The sequence below is a fragment of the Indicator indicator genome, chromosome 35 (assembly GCF_027791375.1).
Source record: "Indicator indicator isolate 239-I01 chromosome 35, UM_Iind_1.1, whole genome shotgun sequence".
Taxonomy (NCBI): Eukaryota; Metazoa; Chordata; class Aves; order Piciformes; family Indicatoridae; genus Indicator; species Indicator indicator.
Window position 1 is genome coordinate 369,716 of NC_072044.1, and position 21,299 is coordinate 391,014.

The window sequence follows — 21,299 nt, forward strand, 5'->3', positions numbered from 1 at the left end:
ATCACTTCCCTGCTTTCATGTAGGAGGGAATTGCCCCCCGGGCTGTCAGGCCCTCGAAACGCTTGTAGGTGTAGTTGATAAAAACCCAATCCTTGTTCTTGTAGTCAGTCTCTGGGTGGTTGCTTGTTGCCACTGACAGGACAGAGAGGGAGGAAAAAACAAACAAACAAACAAACATCAAATTATCCTTTGAAGGTCCCAAGTTTCCTACCAAACAGTAGCAGTGGGGCAGGGGAAGAAGCTTCTAAGGAATCAGCATCGGTCCAGGCATTTGGGGATCAGCATCCAAGCCCAGGCAAGAAGTGCTGGGGTGTGGTTAGGGAAGGCATGGAGCAAGTGTGGCCATGCTTGGACACAGAAATCACAACCATTAAGGCTGGAAGAGCCCTCCAAGGTTGGAAGAGCCCTCCAAGGTTGGAAGAGCCCTCCAAGGTTGGAAGAGCCCTCCAAGGTTGGAAGAGCCCTCCAAGGTTGGAAGAGCCTCCAAGGTTGGAAGAGCCCTCCAAGATCACCCAGGCCAACCATCAAGCCAACACCACCATGGCCATCAAGCCATGTCCCCTGGCCACAGGTTTCCTGAGGTTTCCTCCAAAGACAAAGATCCTTGAGAGGTTCACATCCAAACACCAACCCCTTCTGCCTTCCCCACACCTCCTACACCAAGCCCCAGATGTGCTGGCAGGAATCAGGCAGTGCCAAGGGGCACTCACAGAACAGGGCTCAGAGGTCTTGCTGGGATCTGTACCTGCTGGGAGCTCTCCTGCCTCTTTGAGATGCCCTTTCCCAGGCTGCTGCCACATCATTCACAGCTCATAGGATGTTAGGGGTTGGAAGGGACCTCTGGAGATCATCCAGTCCAACCCCCTGCCACAGCAGGGCCAGAGAATCCAGCACAGGTCACACAGGAACACATCCAGATGGGGCTGGAAAGTCTCCAGAGAAGGAGACTCCACAACCTCTCTGGGCAGCCTGCTCCAGGGCTCTGGGAGCCTCACAGTGCAGAAGTTCCTCCTCATGTTGAGGTGGAACCTCCTGTGCTGCAGTTTCCATCCATTGCCCCTTGTCCTATCCCAGGGCACAACTGAGAACCACCAACCTGCATCCTACCTCCTGAAGCCCAAACCACAGCTCACACCCCCCTGCCACCACCACCAAGCTAGCAGCTAACAGTTTGAACTGCCCCCCAGGATCTAGCCAGATCCTCTCCCTGACTAGCCCATGGCAGAGGGAGAGTTGTTTGCATGCAGGAGGAAAGCCTTTACCTGTTGGTTTAAGGATGTCAGATTCTGGGAACTCATCAAAGTTTGAGGTATCATCAATGCTTTTGATTTCTATGGAGATTGCAGCAGGCCTCTCTCTGCCAAGAAGAGCAGGTTCAGCATTAGGACATCAAAAGCAGCAGCAAGCAGGACTCAGCCACCTCCCATTTCTTAACAGAATCAAAGCCTGAAGGCACCTAAAACCTCAGCACAGCTCCAGCTAAGGAACCAAACAAGTCCAGAGATGAGGAGTGCCAGGCAAGCTGCTCCCTTGGTCAAAGAGGAACCAGAGAGGAGAGCAGTTTGCTTTTCTGCAAAGCTTCTTACCTGATATGCTCCCAATCAACCCCTTCAAAGAATGGGTTACTCTTTATTTCCTCCACACCAGATGCACCAATTCTGTGCTCCCATTCACAGCAAAATCTGGGATGGAAGGAAGAATGAAAATGAAGGAAGAATGAAAAAGGAAAGCAATCCCATCCAGGGATGGAAGAGCTTTCTGAGCTGGGACTGCTGGGGGCTTCTTGACAAATAAATGGAGAAGGTTCAGAACTCCCCCTGCAAAACACAGAGCTGTGTCCAGGGAGGTGAAATGCTACAAGCCAGACACAAGGTTCTGCCACAGCAGGGCCATCTCAGCACCACTCAGAACATCTACAGCCTAAGAAGCTCAAACCTTTCACCTCCTGTCCTGGGAAGAGAGGAGTGATTGACCATATCAGTGGAGGAGCACAAGGCAGCAGGCCCTGGGGTAGCTTTGTGTGCTCCACTGCACAGAACCACACAATGCCAGGGGCTGGAAGGGACCTCTGGAGATCATCCAGCCCAACCCCCCTGCCAGAGCAGCATCACCCAGGGCAGGGCACACAGGAACACAGCCAGGAGGGTTTGGAAAGTCTCCACAGAAGGAGACTCCACAACCTCTCTGGGCAGCCTGCTCCAGGGCTCCAGCACCCTCACACTAAAGAAGTTTCTCCTCTCCCCATTGCTGTGGTCAGAAGCCAGCTCTGGCAAGACTGAAGCTGCTTCCATGAGAAGCTGGCAGGCAAAATAAGAATTCATATAGAATGGGTTGGGTTGGAAGGGACCTCAGAGATCATCTCCTGCAACCCCCCTGCCATGGGCAGGGACACCTCCCACCAGCCCAGCTTGCTCAAGGCCTCATCCAGCCTGGCCTTGAACACCTCCAGGCAGGAGGCATCCACAGCCTCCCTGGACAACCTGTGCCAGTGTCTCCCCACCCTCACTCTAAGGAATTTCTTCCTCATCCCCAGTCTCAATCTCTCCTCTTCAAGCTTCAATTCATTCCCTCTCATCCTGTCACCCCCAGCACTCATCAAAAGTCCCTTCCCAGCTCTCCTGTAGCCCTTTCAGGTACTGGAAGGCTGCTCTAAGGTCTCCTCAGTGACTTGTCCAAGCTGAACAGCCCCAGCAGGGGAGGTTCTCCAGCCCTCTGATCATCTTTCTGGCCTGCTCTGGACCTACTCCAACAGTTCCCTGTCCTTCTGCTGGGGACCCCAGAGCTGGAGGTGGGGTCTCAGCAGAGCAGAGGAGAGGGGCAGCTTTGCCAGACTAACAGCACCTACATGGGAGCTTCTTTTTGGTCTAGCTCACAGCTGGGGCTCCACTAAATGCCCCCTGAGACACAAATGTGCTTGAGAAGGGAGTTCAGCATCTGCTGCTTGTGCACACAAGCAGCAGCTGTCACAAGCAGCAGGTTTTTGTCACATGAAGCAAGCTATGAGAGGTACACAGCACAGTGTGCAGGACAAGACACTCAGCACTGGATTAAGTGGCAAACCATAAGGCTGGCACCTTAAAATAAGATCCTTTGCTTTATCAGAGATGGGAACCTCTGGAGGAAAGGTCAGAGTCTCTTTCCAGTTCATGACTTTCTTGTATGTCTCTTGAGGAGTCTCTGAACAGAACGGAGGATAACCTGGAAAGGGAGAGAGGTGCAGCTGTGTGAATGGCTCAGCTTGGAAGGGACCTCACAGATCATTTACTCCAACCCCCCTGCCACAGCCAGGGATGCCTCTCATCTTCACCCAGCTGCTCAAGGCCTCATCCAGCCTGGCCATGAACACCTCCAGGCAGGAGGCAGCCACAGCCTCCCTGGGCAACCTGTGCCAGAGTCTCACCACCCTCACACTGAAGAACTTCTTCCTCAGCTCCATTCTAACCCTGCTCTGCCTCAGCTTCAAATCCTTTCTCCTTGCCCTGTCTCTAGATGCCCTCATGGAAAGTCTCTCTGCAGCCTTCCTGGAGGATCCCTTCAGGTCCTGGCAGGCAGCTCTAAGGTCCCCTTGGAGTCTCCTCTCCAGGCTGCACACCCCCAGCTCCCTCAGCCTGTGCTCACAGCAGAGCTGCTCCAGCCCTTGGAGCATCTTTGTGGCCTCCTCTGGCCTCACTCCAACAGCTCTGTGTCCTTCTCATGCTGGACAAAAATAGTTCCTGTGGTTATCAGAACACAGCTCACAACCCATGCAAGGAGTGGGGGCTTTGAGGCCCTGAGCCCAGCCCATCACTGCACTCAGGTCCTGCAGCACAGCTCCTGGCCAAGCCTTGTGGCACTGCTGGTTCCTCACCAATCAACATCTCGTACATGATGACCCCAAGTGACCACCAGTCACAGAGCTTGTTGTAGCCAGTCTGCATGAAGACTTCAGGGGCAATGTAATCTGGGGTGCCCACAGTAGAGAAAGCCTGGAACAGATACCATCAGTTAGGAATCCTTAGGGAAAACTGGGAGTGGGAACTTACAGAGGGCTTTTTTTTGGGGACACCTTGATTGCCTCTTGAGATCCTTTAGCTACCTTCTTTGAAGCTTTTGTGTAGAGACAAAAATCAACATGATCAGAGAGTCATAGATTCATGGAATGGGCTGGGTTGGAAGGGAGCTTAAGGGAATCCAGCTCCAACCCCCTGCCATGGGCTGGGACACCTCCCACCAGCCCCAGGCTGCTCAAGGTCTCATCTAGCCTGGCCTTGAGCACCTCCAGGGAGGGGACAGCCACAGCCTCCCTGGGCAACCTGTGCCAGTGTCTCCCCACCCTCACTCTAAGGAATTTCTTCCTCATCTCCAGTCTCAATCTGCCCTCTTCAAGCCCAGAGCCATTTGCCCTTGTCCTGGCACTCCCAGCCCTTGTCAAAAGTCCTTTCCTGGATTTCTTGTAGCCCCTTCAGGTTCTGCAAAGAAGGAGTCTTGAACTACCACCAGGGAAATGGGGCAAGATCCCACACACCACTGTGAGTATGGCCTGGGCTGGGCTCATTTGTTGTAGTGGATGTGGCAAGAACTGAGGGGCTCAGCTGGGAGGCACCAGGCAGCAATGGAAATAGTTGTGGCAGTGCTGTCTTGAGCACAGATGTCACCAGCTGAAGGACAAAGAGGTGGCACTCCTCTTTTCAGAAGAAAAAGCAGGAGTCCTTCTATGTCAGCACTGCTGAGAACTCAGAAGGGACTCAAGGCCTCTGTCCCTTGAACTCAAGGTCTCTGTCCCCTGAACTCAAGGTCTCTGTCCCCTGAACTCAAGGTCTCTGTCCCCTGAACTCAAGGTCTCTGTCCCCTGAACTCAAGGTCTCTGTCCCCTGAACTCAAGGTCTCTGTCCCCTGAACTCAAGGTCTCTGTCCCCTGAACTCAAGGTCTCTGTCCCCTGAACTCAAGGTCTCTGTCCCCTGAACTCAAGGTCTCTATCCCCTGAACTCAAGGCCTCTGTCCCCTGAACTCAAGGCCTCTGTCCCCTGAACTCAAGGTCTCTGTCCCCTGAACTCAAGGCTCTGTCCCCTGAACTCAAGGCTCTGTCCCCTGAACTCAAGGCTCTGTCCCCTGAACTCAAGGTCTCTGTCCCCTAAACTCAAGGTCTCTGTCCCCTGAACTCAAGGTCTCTGTCCCCCTAAACTCAAGGTCTCTGTCCCTTGAACTCAAGGTCTCTATCCCCCTAAACTCAAGGTCTCTGTCCCCTGAACTCAAGGTCTCTGTCCCTGAACTCAAGGTCTCTATCCCCTGAACTCAAGGCCTCTGTCCCCTGAACTCAAGGTCTCTGTCCCCTGAACTCAAGGCCTCTATCCCCTGAACTCAAGGTCTCTGTCCCCCGAACTCAAGGTCTCTATTCCCCGAACTCAAGGTCTCTATCCCCTGAACTCAAGGCCTCTGTCCCCTGAACTCAAGGCCTCTGTCCCCTGAACTCAAGGTCTCTATCCCCTGAACTCAAGGCCTCTATCCCCTGAACTCAAGGTCTCTGTCCCCCTAAACTCAAGGTCTCTATCCCCTGAACTCAAGGCCTCTATCCCCTGAACTCAAGGTCTCTGTCCCCCTAAACTCAAGGTCTCTGTCCCCTGAACTCAAGGTCTCTGTCCCCTGAACTCAAGGTCTCTGTCCCCTGAACTCAAGGTCTCTATCCCCTGAACTCAAGGTCTCTATCCCCTGAACTCAAGGCCTCTGTCCCCTGAACTCAAGGCCTCTGTCCCCTGAACTCAAGGTCTCTGTCCCCCGAACTCAAGGTCTCTATCCCCCGAACTCAAGGTCTCTGTCCCCTGAACTCAAGGCCTCTGTCCCCTGAACTCAAGGCCTCTGTCCCCTGAACTCAAGGCCTCTGTCCCTTGCCCTCAAGGTCTCTATCCCCTGAACTCAAGGTCTCTGTCCCCTGAACTCAAGGTCTCTATCCCCTGAACTCAAGGTCTCTATCCCCTGAACTCAAGGTCTCTGTCCCCTGAACTCAAGGCCTCTGTCCCCTGAACTCAAGGCCTCTGTCCCCTGAACTCAAGGCCTCTGTCCCTTGCCCTCAAGGTCTCTATCCCCTGAACTCAAGGTCTCTGTCCCCCTAAACTCAAGGTCTCTATCCCCTGAACTCAAGGTCTCTGTCCCCTGAACTCAAGGTCTCTGTCCCCTGAACTCAAGGTCTCTGTCCCCTGAACTCAAGGTCTCTGTCCCCTGAACTCAAGGTCTCTGTCCCCTGAACTCAAGGTCTCTGTCCCCTGAACTCAAGGTCTCTATCCCCCGAACTCAAGGTCTCTATCCCCTGAACTCAAGGTCTCTGTCCCCTGAACTCAAGGCCTCTGTCCCTTGCCCTCAAGGTCTCTGTCCCCTGAACTCAAGGCCTCTGTCCCTTGCCCTCAAGGTCTCTATCCCCTGAACTCAAGGCCTCTGTCCCCTGAACTCAAGGTCTCTGTCCCCTGAACTCAAGGCCTCTGTCCCCTGAACTCAAGGCCTCTGTCCCCTGAACTCAAGGCCTCTGTCCCCTGAACTCAAGGCCTCTGTCTCTTGCCCTCAAGGTCTCTATCCCCTGAACTCAAGGTCTCTATCCCCTGAACTCAAGGTCTCTATCCCCTGAACTCAAGGTCTCTGTCCCCTGAACTCAAGGCCTCTGTCCCCTGAACTCAAGGCCTCTGTCCCTTGCCCTCAAGGTCTCTATCCCCTGAACTCAAGGCCTCTGTCCCTTGAATCAAGGCCTCTGTCCCCTGAACTCAAGGCCTCTGTCCCCTGAACTCAAGGCCTCTGTCCCTTGCCCTCAAGGTCTCTATCCCCTGAACTCAAGGTCTCTGTCCCCTGAACTCAAGGCCTCTGTCCCCTGAACTCAAGGCCTCTGTCCCCTGAACTCAAGGTCTCTGTCCCCTGAACTCAAGGTCTCTGTCCCCTGAACTCAAGGCCTCTGTCCCCTGAACTCAAGGTCTCTATCCCCTGAACTCAAGGCCTCTGTCCCCTGAACTCAAGGTCTCTATCCCCTGAACTCAAGGCCTCTGTCCCCTGAACTCAAGGTCTCTGTCCCCTGAACTCAAGGTCTCTGTCCCCTGAACTCAAGGTCTCTGTCCCCTGAACTCAAGGTCTCTGTCCCCTGAACTCAAGGCCTCTGTCCCCTGAACTCAAGGTCTCTGTCCCCTGAACTCAAGGTCTCTGTCCCCTGAACTCAAGGCCTCTGTCCCCTGAACTCAAGGTCTCTGTCCCCTGAACTCAAGGCCTCTGTCCCCTGAACTCAAGGCCTCTGTCCCCTGAACTCAAGGTCTCTATCCCCTGAACTCAAGGCCTCTGTCCCTTGCCCTCAAGGTCTATATCCCCTGAACTCAAGGTCTCTGTCCCTTGCCCTCAAGGTCTATATCCCCTGAACTCAAGGTCTCTGTCCCTTGCCCTCAAGGTCTCTGTCCCCTGAACTCAAGGCCTCTGTCCCCTGAACTCAAGGCCTCTGTCCCCTGAACTCAAGGCCTCTGTCCCCTGAACTCAAGGCCTCTGTCCCCTGAACTCAAGGTCTCTGTCCCCTGAACTCAAGGTCTCTGTCCCCTGAACTCAAGGTCTCTGTCCCCTGAACTCAAGGTCTCTATCCCCTGAACTCAAGGTCTCTATCCCCTGAACTCAAGGCTCTGTCCCCTGAACTCAAGGTCTCTGTCCCTTGCCCTCAAGGCCTCTCTCCCCTGGGTGCAGCAGCCCAGCAGAGAGCATTTCCAGGCAGGTGAAATGGCCTTACCAGCTGCCGTCTGTTTCTCTTCCAAGTCTCTGCTTTCCTTTTGGAATTCATGTTCTGGAAAGCTGAAGGAGATTGGAATACATCACTGACCCCTGCTGCATCCTTGGGCAAAGTTAGAGTGGATCACAGGATCATGGAGTCATAAATTGCATTGGCTGGGAAGGGACCTCCAAAGCTCCTCCAGTCCCACCCCCTGCAGTCCCCAGGGACAGCCCCAACCACAGCAGGTTGCTCCCAGCCCCAAACAACCTGACCTGCAATGGTGCCAGGCATGGGGCAGCTCTCACCTCTCTGGGCAGCCTGGCACAGGCTCTCCCCACCCTCAGGGGCAAACATTTCTCCCTTCTCTCCACTCTCAATCTGCCTCTTCCTAGTTCCAAACCATCACCCCCTTGAGAAAATCCCTCAGCATTCCAAGAGACTTTGTGCTCCCTGAGGAATCCAAACAGCACACAAGGCACAGCCAGCACCTCCCAAGTCCCACTGAGATTTCCTCCAAGCTTTACTGCACACATGAAGGAGACCTCCAGCAGAGTCTATTTCAAAGACAACCTTCTAGAAATGGAGATGCCCTGGCAGGTTGGGCAGGAGTTGTTTTGCTACATCTGTGTTACAGACAAGCAGAATCACAGCCCAGGATGCCACATTCATCATTAGGCCCCCTCCCCAGTATGGCCTCCCAGCCTCACAGTGGTGTGAGCGCAGCTACCCTTCTGAGGGGCACCCAACTTCTGCAGGCAACCAACTTACTGAAGTCACTTGGGAGGCTGTGGTTCAAGTTCCTGTAAAATTCTGTCCTGTGAGCTTTCTTCAGGCCAGTGCAGAGACCAAAATCTGAGAGTTTCACATGGCCCTAGAAGCAAACAAACAAAAACCATAACACAAACCCAGCTGAGACAGCAGCACAGCAAAGGAACTTTACTGCTTCTCCCCCTGCCTTTATTTTGTATCATGAACCAAAGCTCTCCTTGCTGCACCCTGGATGTGCACAGACACTCAAGCATCCACTGCATGCAGAGAGGCCCAGGAGCTGCTGACTTCAGGAATCTTCTGCTCCTGCAAGCTCCTGACTGTTGCAGAGTGAAAAGCAAAGCTCTGCAGAGGGAGCTGCAGGCCCTGCTTTGTGCTTTGACTCCAATGGGTGAAAAGAAACACTTTAAATTCAGAGATTCATGGAATGGTTGGGGTTGGAAGGGACCTTAAAGATAATGAAGGCACAGAAAAACTTCTGTGAGGGTGCCAGAGAAACTGCTCTGAGCATTCTGAGCTTTGCCAGTTCAAGAGAGACAGAGAACTGCTGGAGAGAATCCAAGTGAGGGCCACAAAGGTGCTGAGGGGCCTGGAGCAGCTCTGTGAGGAGCAAAGGCTGAGAGCCCTGGGGCTGAGAGCCTGCAGAAGAGCAGCCCCAGAGGGGAGCTGAGCAATGCTCAGCAAGAGACAAAGGAGCTGTGGGGGGCAAGAGGCTGGGGGCAGACTCTGCTCAGTGGTGCCCAGGGACAGGGCAAGAGGCATAAACTGGCACCCAGGAGGTTCCACCTGAACAGGAAAAGAAAACTCTTTGGTGTGAGGGTGCTGGAGGCCTGGAGCAGGACACCTCCCACCAGCCCAGGTTGCTCAAGGCCTCATCCAACCTGGCCCTGAACACCTGCAGGTCAGTATTACAAATTACAAAGACCTACTGCCTCTTCATGAACCAAATGACAAGGCCTGTGTCCTCCCCAGCCTCTGGGCAGTGCTGAGCACCTACCTTGCTGTCCAGGAGAAGGTTGTCTGGTTTGATGTCTCGATGGATGAAGCCCAGCTGATGGATGGAGTCGATGGCCAGCACGGTCTCAGCGATGTAGAACTGAGTCTCCTCTTCTGTCAGAGTGTCCTTTTTCATCAGCAGTGTCATCATGTCACCTAGAAACCACCCCCACCCCCACCAAAAGAGCAAAGGTCAAGACAAACAGACACACAAACTCCACTCCTGCTAGTTTGGGACATTCCCCAAGAGAAACCCAAGCCACTGAAAGCCTCAGGAAATCCAAACTGATTTCACATCAAGCTAAATGCAGTTCCCCAGCACCTCCATGACAAACCCTGGACTATTCTCTTTTCACAGAGGGGTGAAGTGGGCCTTAAAAGATGGGAACAGGGAAGAAGGACAAGGGGAAACAGCCTCAAGTTGTGTTAGGTTGGAGATTAGGAAAAATTTCTTTGCTGCAAGAGTGGTCAGGGATTGGAAGAGGCTGCCCAGGGAGGTGGTGGAGTCCCCAGCCCTGGAGGTGTTCAAGAAATGTGTGGCCATGGCACTTGGAGACATAATTTAGTGGCCATGGTGGTGTTGGGTTGCTGGTTGGACTGGATGATCTCAGAAGGCTTTGCCAACCCCAACAGTTCTCTGATTCTATGATCATTTGAAGACAGGCAGCAGCAGCACCCTCTGAAAAAAAACAGGACTCACCATGAGGGTGGTGAGAGCCTGGCACAGGTTGCCCAGGGAGGTGGTGGAAGCCTCATCCCTGGAGGTTTTTAAGGCCAGGCTGGATGTGGCTCTGAGCAACCTGCTGTGGTGTGAGGTGTCCCTGCCCGTGGTGAGGGGGGTTGGAAGTGGCTGAGCCTTGGGGTCCCTTCCAATCATTACAACTCTATGATTCTTTCTGCTGCAAGCCAGCTAGGAGGGAAAGGTTAGAAAACCAAGAGCTGCTTATGTCATGGATCTACAGCCAGCCAGAGCATGGTGAGAAGAACCAGCAGAACATGAAGGCCAAGTTTCAAACATCTGCAGCTAAACAACCCAAGCAGATAACCTTGAGCATGACCAAAGAACCTCAGAGCACCTCAGCTCCTAAAAGCAGGAAGGTTTACAGTGAGTTGTGTCCTCAACAAAGTCAGGTCCAGTGTGGCAACCACATCCACTCCATAGAATCAGAGAACTGTCAGGGTTGGAAGGGACCTCAAGGCTCAGCCAGTCCCAACCCCCCTGCCATGCCCAGGGACACCTCACACCACAGCAGGCTGCTCACAGCCACCTCCAGCCTGGCTGCAAAAACCTCCAGGGATGAGGCTTCCACCACCTCCCTGGGCAGCCTGTGCCAGTCTCTCACCACCCTCCTGGGGAAGAATTTCCTCCTAACATCCAATCTGGACCCATCCCAGCCTACACTTGTAACTGAGTTAGAAATCTCTGCAGAGACAGAAGGGAATCAGCCTCTTGGTTTGAGGCGAGTTACCTCCAGGCAGGAACTCCATGATGAGGTAGAGGTTTAGCTTGTCCTGGAAACTGTAGAACATTTTCACAACCCACAAGCTGTCAGCCTCCACTAGGATGTCCCTCTCTGCACGGATGTGGCCAACCTGCAGGTAAGAGAGGATTGGATTCATGCCAGGTCTGGGCTTTTATTAAGATTTCTCTCACAGACAACTCAAAACTTGCACTGAAAAGCATCAAATGTTGCACAGCTAGCAGTTAGGCTTCTGCAGGAGGGCAACAGACACCAGCAAGCCTTCCAGAGTTAAACCCTTCAAAACCCTTCCACAGCCAAACCTGTCCAAAATCCAAGCCCAAAGTCCTGCTTCTGACAGCAAAAGGTGAGAAGTTTTCCTTCAGCTGCTTTCCTTTCCCAGAATGTTTTTTGTCCCCCACACAAATAAATCCCAATGAACACCAACCCCATTTCACTCCTCAGTGTGGCTGCCATCCAGAGAGGGATTTGGACAGGCTGCAGAGCTGGGCCCAAGACAACCTCAGGAGGTTCAACAAGGCCAAGGGCAAGGTCCTGCAGCTGGGGCAGGGCAATCCCAAGCACAGATCCAGGCTGGGTGAGGAATGGCTGGAGAGCAGCCTTGAGGAGGAGGCCTTTGGGGGTGTCAGTTGGTGACAAACTCCCCAGGAGGCAGCAGTGGTCCCTGGCAGCCCAGAGCCAGCTGAGTGCTGAGCTGCATCCAGAGCAGGAGAGCAGCAGCACAGGGAGGGGATTCTGCCCTGCTCTGCTCAGACCCCACCTGCAGCACTGCCTCCAGCACAGGAAGAACATGGAACTGCTGGAGAGGATCCAGAGGAAGCCACAAAGATGATCAGAGGATGGAGAACCTCCCCTGTGGGGACAGGCTGGGAGGGTTGGGGCTGCTCAGCCTGGAGAAGAGAAGGCTCCAGGGAGACCTCAGAGCAGCCTTGGCAGTACCTGAAGTGGCTCCAGGAGAGCTGGGGAGGGACTTGGGACAAGGGTTGGAAGGGACCTTAAGGATCATCTATGTCCAACCTCCCTGCTATGGGCATGGACACCTCCCTCTACACACAGGGTTGCTCAAGGCCTCATCCAACCTCACTGTCAAGAATTTCTTCCTCATCTCCAGTCTCAATCTCCCCTCTCCCAGCTCAAAGCCATTGCTCCTCATCCTGATACTCCAAGCCCTTGTCAAAAGTCCCTCCCCAGCTCTCCTGCAGAAAACTCCACCAGTCAGAACTCTCAAATCCTGGCTCTCCTCAGAGCACTCAGCACCTCCTCCCATGTGGCTGCCCCCACACAAGCACTGATCTCAGAGTGCTGCATGAAGCTGTTTGGATCTTAACCAAGAGCCTCCAGAAATGGGAACCAGTTCCTGATTGTGTGAACACACCCAGAGTGCCTCCTGGATTTGTCCCAGTGCTGAACAAGAAATTTGTCTTCTCCCCCCATCAGATTCCAGCAATGCAAGCAGAGGGAATCTCTGAGAGAGAAATGCTGCTCCCTTTGCTCCTTCTGAGTCAGACCTCCAGCAGCTGCACCTCTGGGATGTTCAGATCTGATCCCATCAAGCACAAATTGCAGTACACCACCAATCCTGACATTTACACACTGAACCATGTGCACATGGAAATCATCTCAAAAGGAGGAAGAGGAACATTAATCAGAGGGACAGAACCATTTCACTGGAGAAAGATAAATCCAGACCTCTGCTGCCCATGTGCTCAAGCCCAAAGTGAGGGCAGCCTAAAGAGCCTCTTAGAAAAGGTGCAACAACTGCAGCTCCCATCAAGATGAGGTCAGGTACTAGAAGTTCTTGGAACATTCTGGGATCCCCAATTCAAGAGACAGGGAAGTGCTGGAGAGAGTCCAAGTGAGGGCCACAAAGGAGCTGAGGGGCCTGGAGCAGCTCTGTGAGGAGCAAAGGCTGAGAGCCTGGAGAAGAGCAACCCCAGAGGGGAGCTGAGCAATGCTCAGCAAGAGCTAAAGGAGCTGTGGGGGGCAAGAGGGTGGGGCCAGACTCTGCTCAGTGGTGCCCAGGGACAGGCCAAGGGGCAATGGGCACAAACTGGAGCCCAGCCAGCAGCAGTGCCCCCCAGGGCTGTTCCTCACCTGCTCTTTCTCCAGCATGTCAGCTTTGCGCAGAATCTTCATGGCATAGACGTGTCCTGTGTCCTTCTTCTGGACAAGCCTCACCTGGGAAGCACACAAACAGTGAAGTGAAGCCAAGCAGAGCATCAGCACCACAACTCCTGAGGGAAGCTTCCTCTGTGGAAGCTTCCATTTAATGCCATCACCGTGAGTGCACCACCTGTGTCGACCACACATGGAACCCCAGGCTGCTTTGGGTGGGAAGGGACCTCCAAACCTCCTCCAGGCCAACCCCCTGCAGTCCCCAGGGACATCCCCAACCAGAGCAGGTTCCTCACAGCCCCGAACAACCTGACCTGCAGTGGTGCCAGGGATCACAAAATGTTAAGGGTTGGAAGGGACCTCTGGAGATCATCCAGTCCAACCCCCTGCCAGAGCAGCATCACCCAGGGCAGGGCACCAGGAACACAGCCAGGTGGGTTTGGAAAGTCTCCAGGGAAGGAGACTCCACAAGCTCTCTGGGCAGCCTGATCCAGGCTCTGTCACCCTCACAGGGACAAAGTTTTCCCTTCTGTTCCTGTGGCACCTCCTCTGCTCCAGCTTGCCCCCAGTGCCCCTTGTGCTGTCCTTGGCCATCCCTGAGCAGAGCCTGGCTCCAGCCCTGCACATCTTTATCCCAGCACTGAGGGCAGCCCTCAGGCTCCTCTGCTCCCAGCTCCAAGCCCCAGCTCCCTCAGCCTGTCCCCACAGGGAGATGTTCCACTGCCTGCAGCAGCTCTGGGGCTCTCTGCTGGACTCTCTCAAGCAGTTCCCTGCAATGCTTTGAGTCATCTCTCCTGGCCTTACCTCTCCAAATGCTCCTCTGCCAATGACTTTCAAGGACTCAAAGTCCTCCAGACCAAGCCTTGTTCTCTTCAGGCGAAGAAACTCTGTCTCCTTTTGGGCATGGGCTGACCTCCTGATCCTCTTCTGGAGGTTAGGGAAAAAAAACAAAGCACAATGAGAATTCTGCAAGGTGGGCTCCAGAGAGAGCACAGCAGTTCCACATCAAGATGGCAACTCTCCATTTGTAAGAGAAAAATCACTTGTAGCAAGGTCACCTCTCCACAGGCCTTACCTCTTCATCTTTTAAGCCTTCTTCTTCCATCATCTGTTCCAACTTCTTTTGTCTAGAGCAGAGACAAGGTAGACAAAGATTGAGTCATTGATGTTGTTTTGTGGACATCTGCTCTGTGAAAGGAGGATGTGATGGCAGCAAGTAACAAGTGTCCATGAGCTGAGACAGACTCAGACCAAGACTGGTTTTGAAGAATCCAATACTGCAGCTTCACCAATCAGAGGACCACAGAATTCATTTTGGCTGGGAAAGACCTTGAAGATCCAACCTGGTCCTCTCTCATTCTGACCACTTAAACCTGCCTGGAGATTCACATCTTAGTCAAGTGCAGGTTTGTGTTGTCTGTGGATGTAGAGTGAGGAGATCTGGGTTCAGTTCTTCATAGAATCACAGAATGGCTCAGGTTGGAAGGGACCTCACAGATCATTTACTCCAACCCCCCTGCCAATGGCAGGGACACCTCTCAACTAGATTTGGCTGCTCAAGGCCTCATGCAGCCTGGCCTTGAACACCTTCAGGAAGGAGGCAGCCACAACCTCCCTGGGCAGGCAGTTCCAGAGTCTCACCACCCTCACACTGAAGAACTTCTTTCTCAGCTCCACTCTAACCCTGCTCTGCCTCCCTCTTGGCTTGTCTCTGGACACCCTAAGGAAAAGTCTCTCTGCAGCTTTCCTGCAGGATCCCTTCAGGTCCTGGCAGGCAGCTCTAAGGTCCCCCTGGAGTTTTCTCCTCTCCAGGCTGAACACCCCCAGCTCCCTCAGCCTGTGCTCACAGCAGAGCTGCTCCAGCCCTTGGATCACCTTTGTGGCCTCCTCTGGACTCACTCCAGCAGCTCTGTGTGCTTCTTCTACTGGGGACACCAGAACTTCTCTCTCTCTCTCTCTGACAGCCAGGCCAGAGCCAACATACAGATTTCAGGCTGGCCAGGGAGGTTGGGGATTCCCCATCCCTGGAGGGGTTTAAATGCTGCATGGATGTGGTGCTGAGGGATGTGGTTCAGGGGCAGTGGCTCAGCAGCAGTGGTGAGGCTGTGAGCTCTGGGGGAAGTGTTGGACTGGATGATCTCAAAGCTCTCTTCCAAGCTCAACAGCTCTATGGTCCTGCTCCCTGTGTGTTTTTAGTGGTGTAATACAATGGATACACTGAAAAATTCCTTCTCCTCGTGGCACGTCATTCTTCACAAGATCCTCTTCCTGTCCCCTGGCCCACAGCACAGCTGCTCTGCCCTGATAATGTTTTGGGTTATCACTTCCACAATCAGGCACTTTGAAAAGGCTTTGCCCTTATTTCAGTGCCCAGGGAGCCCTGTCTAGTCATGCTGAACTCAATGGTCTTGAAGGTCTTGTCCAACCTCAGTGTTTCTAGGGTGCTTTATACTCAGACTTTCTACACTCAGACTTCACCCAGCTGCTGCAATACCCAGAAGGAAACAGCTCAGCATGACCCAGCAATGCCAGAATCCCCCCAAAATATCCTTAATGGGCCCTATCTGCACTTGGGTCAACACCATTTTAACCCCACATCACATCCACAGACCCTCCTCTTGCTACAAACAACCTGACTTAGAAGTTCCAGTGCATCTGCTGAGTCAGAGGCTGGATCCTGAACAGCCCCAGCTCTGTCACTGAGGTTTTAGCAGCAGCAAAGAGCACTCAGAATAAAAAGCTATAGGGAAAAAAAAAAAGCAGGGAAGGAATTAAGTCAGTGATATTTTCTGTGTGGATTAGACCTCACAGAGTCACAGAATGGTAGGGGTGGGAAGGGACCACCCCTAGAGGTCAGCTAGTCCAACCCCCTTGGCTAAAGCAGGGTCACCCACAACAGCTTGCACAGGATGGGTGTCCAGGTGGGTTTTGAATGACTCCAGAGATGGAGACTCCACCACCTCTCTGGGTAGCCTGCTCCAGGGCTCTGCCACCCTCATTCTTCCTCATGTTCAAATGGAACTTCTGCTGGTCCAGTCTGTGCCCTTTACCCCCTGCCCTGTCCCTGAGCACCACTGAACAAAGCCTGGCCCCATGCTCCTGACCCCCACCCTGGAAGTATTGATCAGCATTGATCAGATCCCCCTTCAGGCTGCTCTTCTCCAGGCTACACAGCCCCAACTCTCTCAGCTCTTCCCCATCAGAGCTGTTCCAGTCCCCTCAGCATCTCTGTCGCCCTTTGCTGTCCCCTCTCCAGCAGTTCTCTGTCTCTCTTGAACTGGGAAGCCCAGAACTGGACCCAGGACTGCAGCTGTGGCCTCACCAGGGCAGAGGAAGGTAGAAGCAACACTCGTGTTGGATCACTTGTGAGATTCTGATTGAGGGATTTAAAGAGATCCCTGAGTTCAGCTGACACAGAGAGGAAGTAGATTCCTTACAGCAATCCCTCAGTGCCTGGAAATTCTCTTCATCAGCCATCTCCACCCCACCTGGTAACCCAAACTGAAAATGATGCTTTAGGTTGATAGAATCACAGAATGGCTCAGGTTGGAAGGGATCTCAGAGCTCATCTACTCCAACCCCCTGGACATAGACACCTCTCAACTAGATTTGGTTGCTCAAGTCCTCATCTAACCTGGCCTTGAACGCCTCACAGGGAGGGAGCACCCACAACCCTTCTGGGCAACCTGTTCCAGTGTCTCCCTACCCTCACTGGCAGGAATTTCTCCCTAACCTCCACTCTCAATCTGCCCTCTCCCAGCCCAAAGCCCTTGCCCCTCATCCTGTGACTCCAAACCCTTGTTAAAGCTGCTCGTGCCAAGCCTCACCCAGGTGCCCATCTCACAGGTAGACACTCAGCCCAAATGGTCAATTTTACCTTTGGCTGCAGAAGAGCTGAATGCAGTTCATGTGTGGTTGGCTCTTACCCACTTTGGACAGAAAGCAAAGAAGGGTTTGGGTTTGTTTTTTTTTACCTCATCTCTCGCTCCTCGTGCTGCGCAATGAGGTTGCTGTAGAAGTTCTCTAAGGTCACCTTGGTCATGGTCACTCTCTCCTTGGTGTGGTTACTCATGGAGGAGCAGGGTGTTGGGCCTGTCATTGCCATGGCTGTCAGGAAAGAAGAAGGGAGGAAATATTGTAAAGGAGAAGCAACCTTCAAACCAGAGCTGCCATCGCTTCAGCTGCCTTCAGCAGCCCTGAAGAAAGAGCCTTGGGGGTGCTGGGTGCTGAGCAGCTCCCCAGGAGCCAGCAGTGCCCTCCTGCAGCCCAGCAGGCAGCTGTGTGCTGGGCTGCAGCCAGAGGAGTGTGGGCAGCAGGGCAGGAGAGGGGATTCTGCCTCTTGACTCTGCTCTGCTGAGACCTCACCTCCAATCCTGCCTCCAGCTCTGGTGTCCCCAGCAGAAGGAGGACACAGAGCTGTGGAGTGAGGCCAGAGGAGGCCACAAAGATGCTCCAAGGGCTGGAGCAGCTCTGCTGTGAGCACAGGCTGAGGGAGCTGGGGGTGTGCAGCCTGGAGAGGAGAAGGCTCCAGGGGGACCTTAGAGCTGCCTGCCAGGACCTGAAGGGATCCTACAGGAAGGCTCCAGAGGGACCTTTCCTGAGGATGTCCAGAGACAAGATGAGGAATGGTTTGAAGCTGAGGCAGAGCAGGGTTAGAGTGGAGCTGAGGAAGAAGTTCTTCAGTGTGAGGGTGGTGAGACTCTGGCACAGGCTGTCCAGGGAGGTTGTGGCTGCCTCCTGCCTGGAGGTGTCCAAGGCCAGGCTGGATGAGCAAACACAGCCTGGGTGTCTGAGCTAAGCCTAAGTAAGGAAAAGTCTTACAAAATAAAAGGTACGAAGTCAAACTTCCTGTTTTGAACATTTTTTTTGATCTGAAAATAAGAGGGAAGGAAACTAAAGAAACATGATGCCTCAGAAACCACAATTTCAGGCAGTGCTGTGAGTGTTTCTCTCTCCCAATAGATTCTAGCTCTAACCAATGCTGAAAATCCAGAAATATTACAACTGAAACATCAAATCCAGTTCCTCTTCCTGTGACCCTTGCAGACATGACTCCATCAGTCGCCTGCTGTCTCCTCTCCTGTGGGATATCAAAATTCTGGAAGCTATCTGATAACAGAGGAATGAAGGGAAAAGAGGCATTTGGCTGCTCTCACACAGAAATCTGGCAAAACCTGGGGGCACAGAGCAGGAGATGGAGCTCAAAGGAAATAAAACCCAACCCCCCTGCGAGGTTCCTACAGGCACACACTGGGCTCAGTGGCCTCTCACTCCAAGAAGGACATTGAAGGGCTGGAGTGGGGCCAGAAAAGGGCAGCAAAGCTGGGGAAGGGTCTGGAGAACAGGGCTGGGGAGCAGCTGCTGGGGTTGTTCAGCCTGGAGAAAAGGAGGCTGAGGGGAGACCTCATTGCCCTCTACAACTCCCTGAAAGGAGGCTGGAGCCAGGCTGGGGTTGGTCTCTTCTCCCAAGGAACAAGAGACAGCACAAGAGGAAATGGCCTCAGGCTGCAGCAGGGGAGATTTAGGTTGGACGTGAGGAACAATTTCTGCCTCTTGAGGGTTGCCAAGGGCTGCCCAGGGCAGTGGTGGAGTCCCCATCCCTGCAGGGATTGAAAAGCCCTGGAGATGTGGTGCTGAGGGCCATGGGTTAGTGGTGACCTGGTAGTGTTGGGTTAAGGGTTGGACTGGATGATCTTAAAGGTCTTTTCCAACCAAGACCAATTCTGGGATTCCATGTTTCTCTATACTGGACTCTGTTATATAGAGAGTACCCCAGTCCCAAGTGGCAGCACATCCTCAGGGCATAATTGACAACCCAGCTCTGCTTTCTAAAATGCAGGAAAAGGCAAAGATTTGGAGTGTAAAACAACCTCTTCAGGGCAGCTCTCCAGGTCACCACATAACTTTTCATAAGGGTGTCCAGCAAAGGGAGATGAGGGAATGGTCTGAAGCTAAGGGAGAGCAGGGTTAGGCTGGAGCTGAGGAAGAAGTTCTTCAATACAAGGGTGGTGAGACTCTGGAACAGGCTGCTCAGGGAGTTTGTGGATGCCTCCTGCCTGGGGGTGTTCAAGGACAGCTTGGACGAGGCCTTGAGCAGCCATGTCCAGCTGAAAGTTGTCCCTGCCATGGGCAGGTTGGAGGAGATGATCTCTGAGGTCCCTTCAACCTGAGCCATTCTCTGATGATAACTCACAGTAAGCTAACCTGGTTTCACAACCAGCCCTCCAGATTGCAGGCAAGGCCAGGCTGGACACTTCCCCTTCTGACACTGCCCAGGTGGCACCAAGGCCTTGAGTTGTTCTTCTCTGTTTACTCTGTGCAGATCTTCCCAAGGCAGCACGACTGTGCCCTCCTCTGCAGACACCAAGGGGTTTGTCTGCTGCAGTCACAGCCTCCTTGTGATGGAGCCCTCCAGCTAGGTGGGTCTGAGATGGAATTGGGACTTTATGGAGGAGCAGCTCCAAGTGACACCATGCCAGGGCCAGGTGGCATTCTCCATGCACCCCCCGAGGAGATGGCACCGCACCCCCAGGGAGGTGTGAAAGCCAAGCCCCTGCTTTTCACCTCCGAGAGAGCAGAACGAAAATCACCCGGCAGGGGCCGGTTCCAAGGGGCTGCGGACAAAAGAAGAGAAGAGAAAGGAAGAAGGGACGGGGCTGGCAGCAGCAGTGCCAACCACCTGTTGGCGCCCGGGTGCCCTCCCCACGGGGACCGGCGCTCAGAGCCGACCGACACCCACCGCGGCGCTGCGATGGTGACGGGGAGGGCAGGATGCTCACGGCACCGGGACTCGACTCAAAGGCAGCCTGCCCGGGGGCGGCGGCTCCGCGGCCCTTCGTGCGGCCCCGACCCGCCCCGCTGGCGGAGGAGCCCGACGGCAGCCCCGGGAGCAGACAAAAGGAGCCTAAGCTCCCCGAACAAGGGAGAGGAGAGGACCTCCGCCGCTCTGCGCCCGCAGCGCGGCCACCCCAGGGGCAGCGGGGACCTCACGGCCCCGAACGCAGAGTCTCCGAACCCAACCCCAACGGACCCCCGGGCTACACGGGGGCTTCTGCCTACTGCCCCCGCCCCGGGAGAGCCGAAGGGCCCCAGAAGGAGGGAAGAGGGCACGGAGGCCATGTAGACCACCGGAGGGGGTGGGCGGTGCGTGGGGGGAAACACGGGGATCTCCATAGCAACAAGTGGGGGGACTGCTTACCGGAGTCCCCCGGGAGGAGGGAGCGGCGAGGAGATGAAAGCGACGGCGGGATCCCGGTAACACGGAGCAGGGCGAAGCGGCTGCGAAAAGGCAGAGCGGAGCCGGTGAATGAGTGAGAGACGGTACCGGGGCGACCGGAGCCACCGCAACACCGCCGCAGCCCTCCCCCCCCCGCACCGCCGGCGGACGGGACGGGACGGGACGGGACGGGACCGGACGGGACGCGACGAGCAGCCCTCGGGAGCTCCGCGGCAGCGCGCACGCGCCGCCCGCCGCCCAGCCCCGGCCCCGCCCACGGGGCGGAGCCTCTGCGCCCCGCCCACTGCCACCGCCGGGGCGGGGTGCAGCCCGCGAGGCCGGGGGCGGAGGGCGCGGGGGGCTGCGGCGCGTGCGCAGCGCGCGGCGGGAGGCGCTGAGGGGAGGCGGTCGCCATCTTGGGGCGGCAGGGAACTGCCGAACCGTGGGGTTGGGTCGGTTCGAAAAGATCGTCGGGACCAACCATTAACTACCCGTGCCAAGGCTGCTGCTAAACCGTGGCCCTCAGCACCGCATCTCTGCGGCTTCTGAACACCCCCAGCGATGGGGACTCAACCACCTCCCTGAGCAGCCTGGGCCAGTCTTTGAGAACCCCTTCAGGGAAGAAATTTCTTCTGATGTCCAACCTAAACCTCCCCCGGAGAAACTCGAGGACCTTTCCTCCTGTCCTGTCATTTGTTCCGTGGGAGAATAAACCAACCCCCCCCTGGCTCCGACTGCCTTTCAGGGAGCTGTGGAGAGCAATGAGGTCTCCCTTCAGCCTCCTGCAGGCAGAACACCCCCAGGTCCCCTCAGCAGCTCCTCCCCAGCCCTCTTCCCCAGACCCTTCCCCAGCTTTGTGCCATTCTCTGGACACACTCCAGCACCTCAACTTAGGTCAGTGTAGGCCCACCTTAGTATAACGAATCAGGTAACAGATGGAGCATGTGTGCAGGATCACATCACCAGTCTTGTGTCATTTCTTTGTCATTTACTGTACATAAACCGCTGCTGTTGGAGCTCCCA

General features: G+C 54.6%; 1 protein-coding gene across 1 annotated transcript; it reads right to left on the bottom strand.

Annotated features, from left to right (window-relative positions):
* On the bottom strand, positions 1 to 20,287 carry STK38 (serine/threonine kinase 38). The gene is made up of 14 exons (XM_054395843.1): positions 20,259 to 20,287; positions 17,035 to 17,167; positions 14,136 to 14,187; positions 13,865 to 13,987; positions 13,040 to 13,123; positions 10,934 to 11,057; positions 9,466 to 9,620; positions 8,469 to 8,571; positions 7,719 to 7,780; positions 3,848 to 3,965; positions 3,075 to 3,198; positions 1,587 to 1,682; positions 1,263 to 1,357; positions 1 to 132 (listed from the first exon to the last, which is right to left on the bottom strand). The coding sequence occupies exons 2-14, from the start codon at positions 17,163 to 17,165 to the stop codon at positions 2 to 4; spliced, it is 1,398 nt and encodes a 465-aa protein (XP_054251818.1). The 5' UTR covers positions 17,166 to 17,167; positions 20,259 to 20,287; the 3' UTR covers position 1.
* Positions 20,288 to 21,299: the final 1,012 nt, after the last annotated feature.

Excerpts from the sequence above, each read along its gene's own strand:
- STK38 (XM_054395843.1), bottom strand. The coding sequence starts at position 17,165 with ATGGCAATGACAGGCCCAACACCCTGCTCCTCCATGAGTAACCACACC. Across the intron at positions 9,621-10,933 it reads CATGGAGTTCCTGCCTGGAG|GTGACATGATGACACTGCTG; the intron begins GTAACTCGCCTC and ends GGTGGTTTCTAG. Across the intron at positions 7,781-8,468 it reads CAGCCTCCCAAGTGACTTCA|CTTTCCAGAACATGAATTCC; the intron begins GTAAGTTGGTTG and ends AATCTCCTTCAG.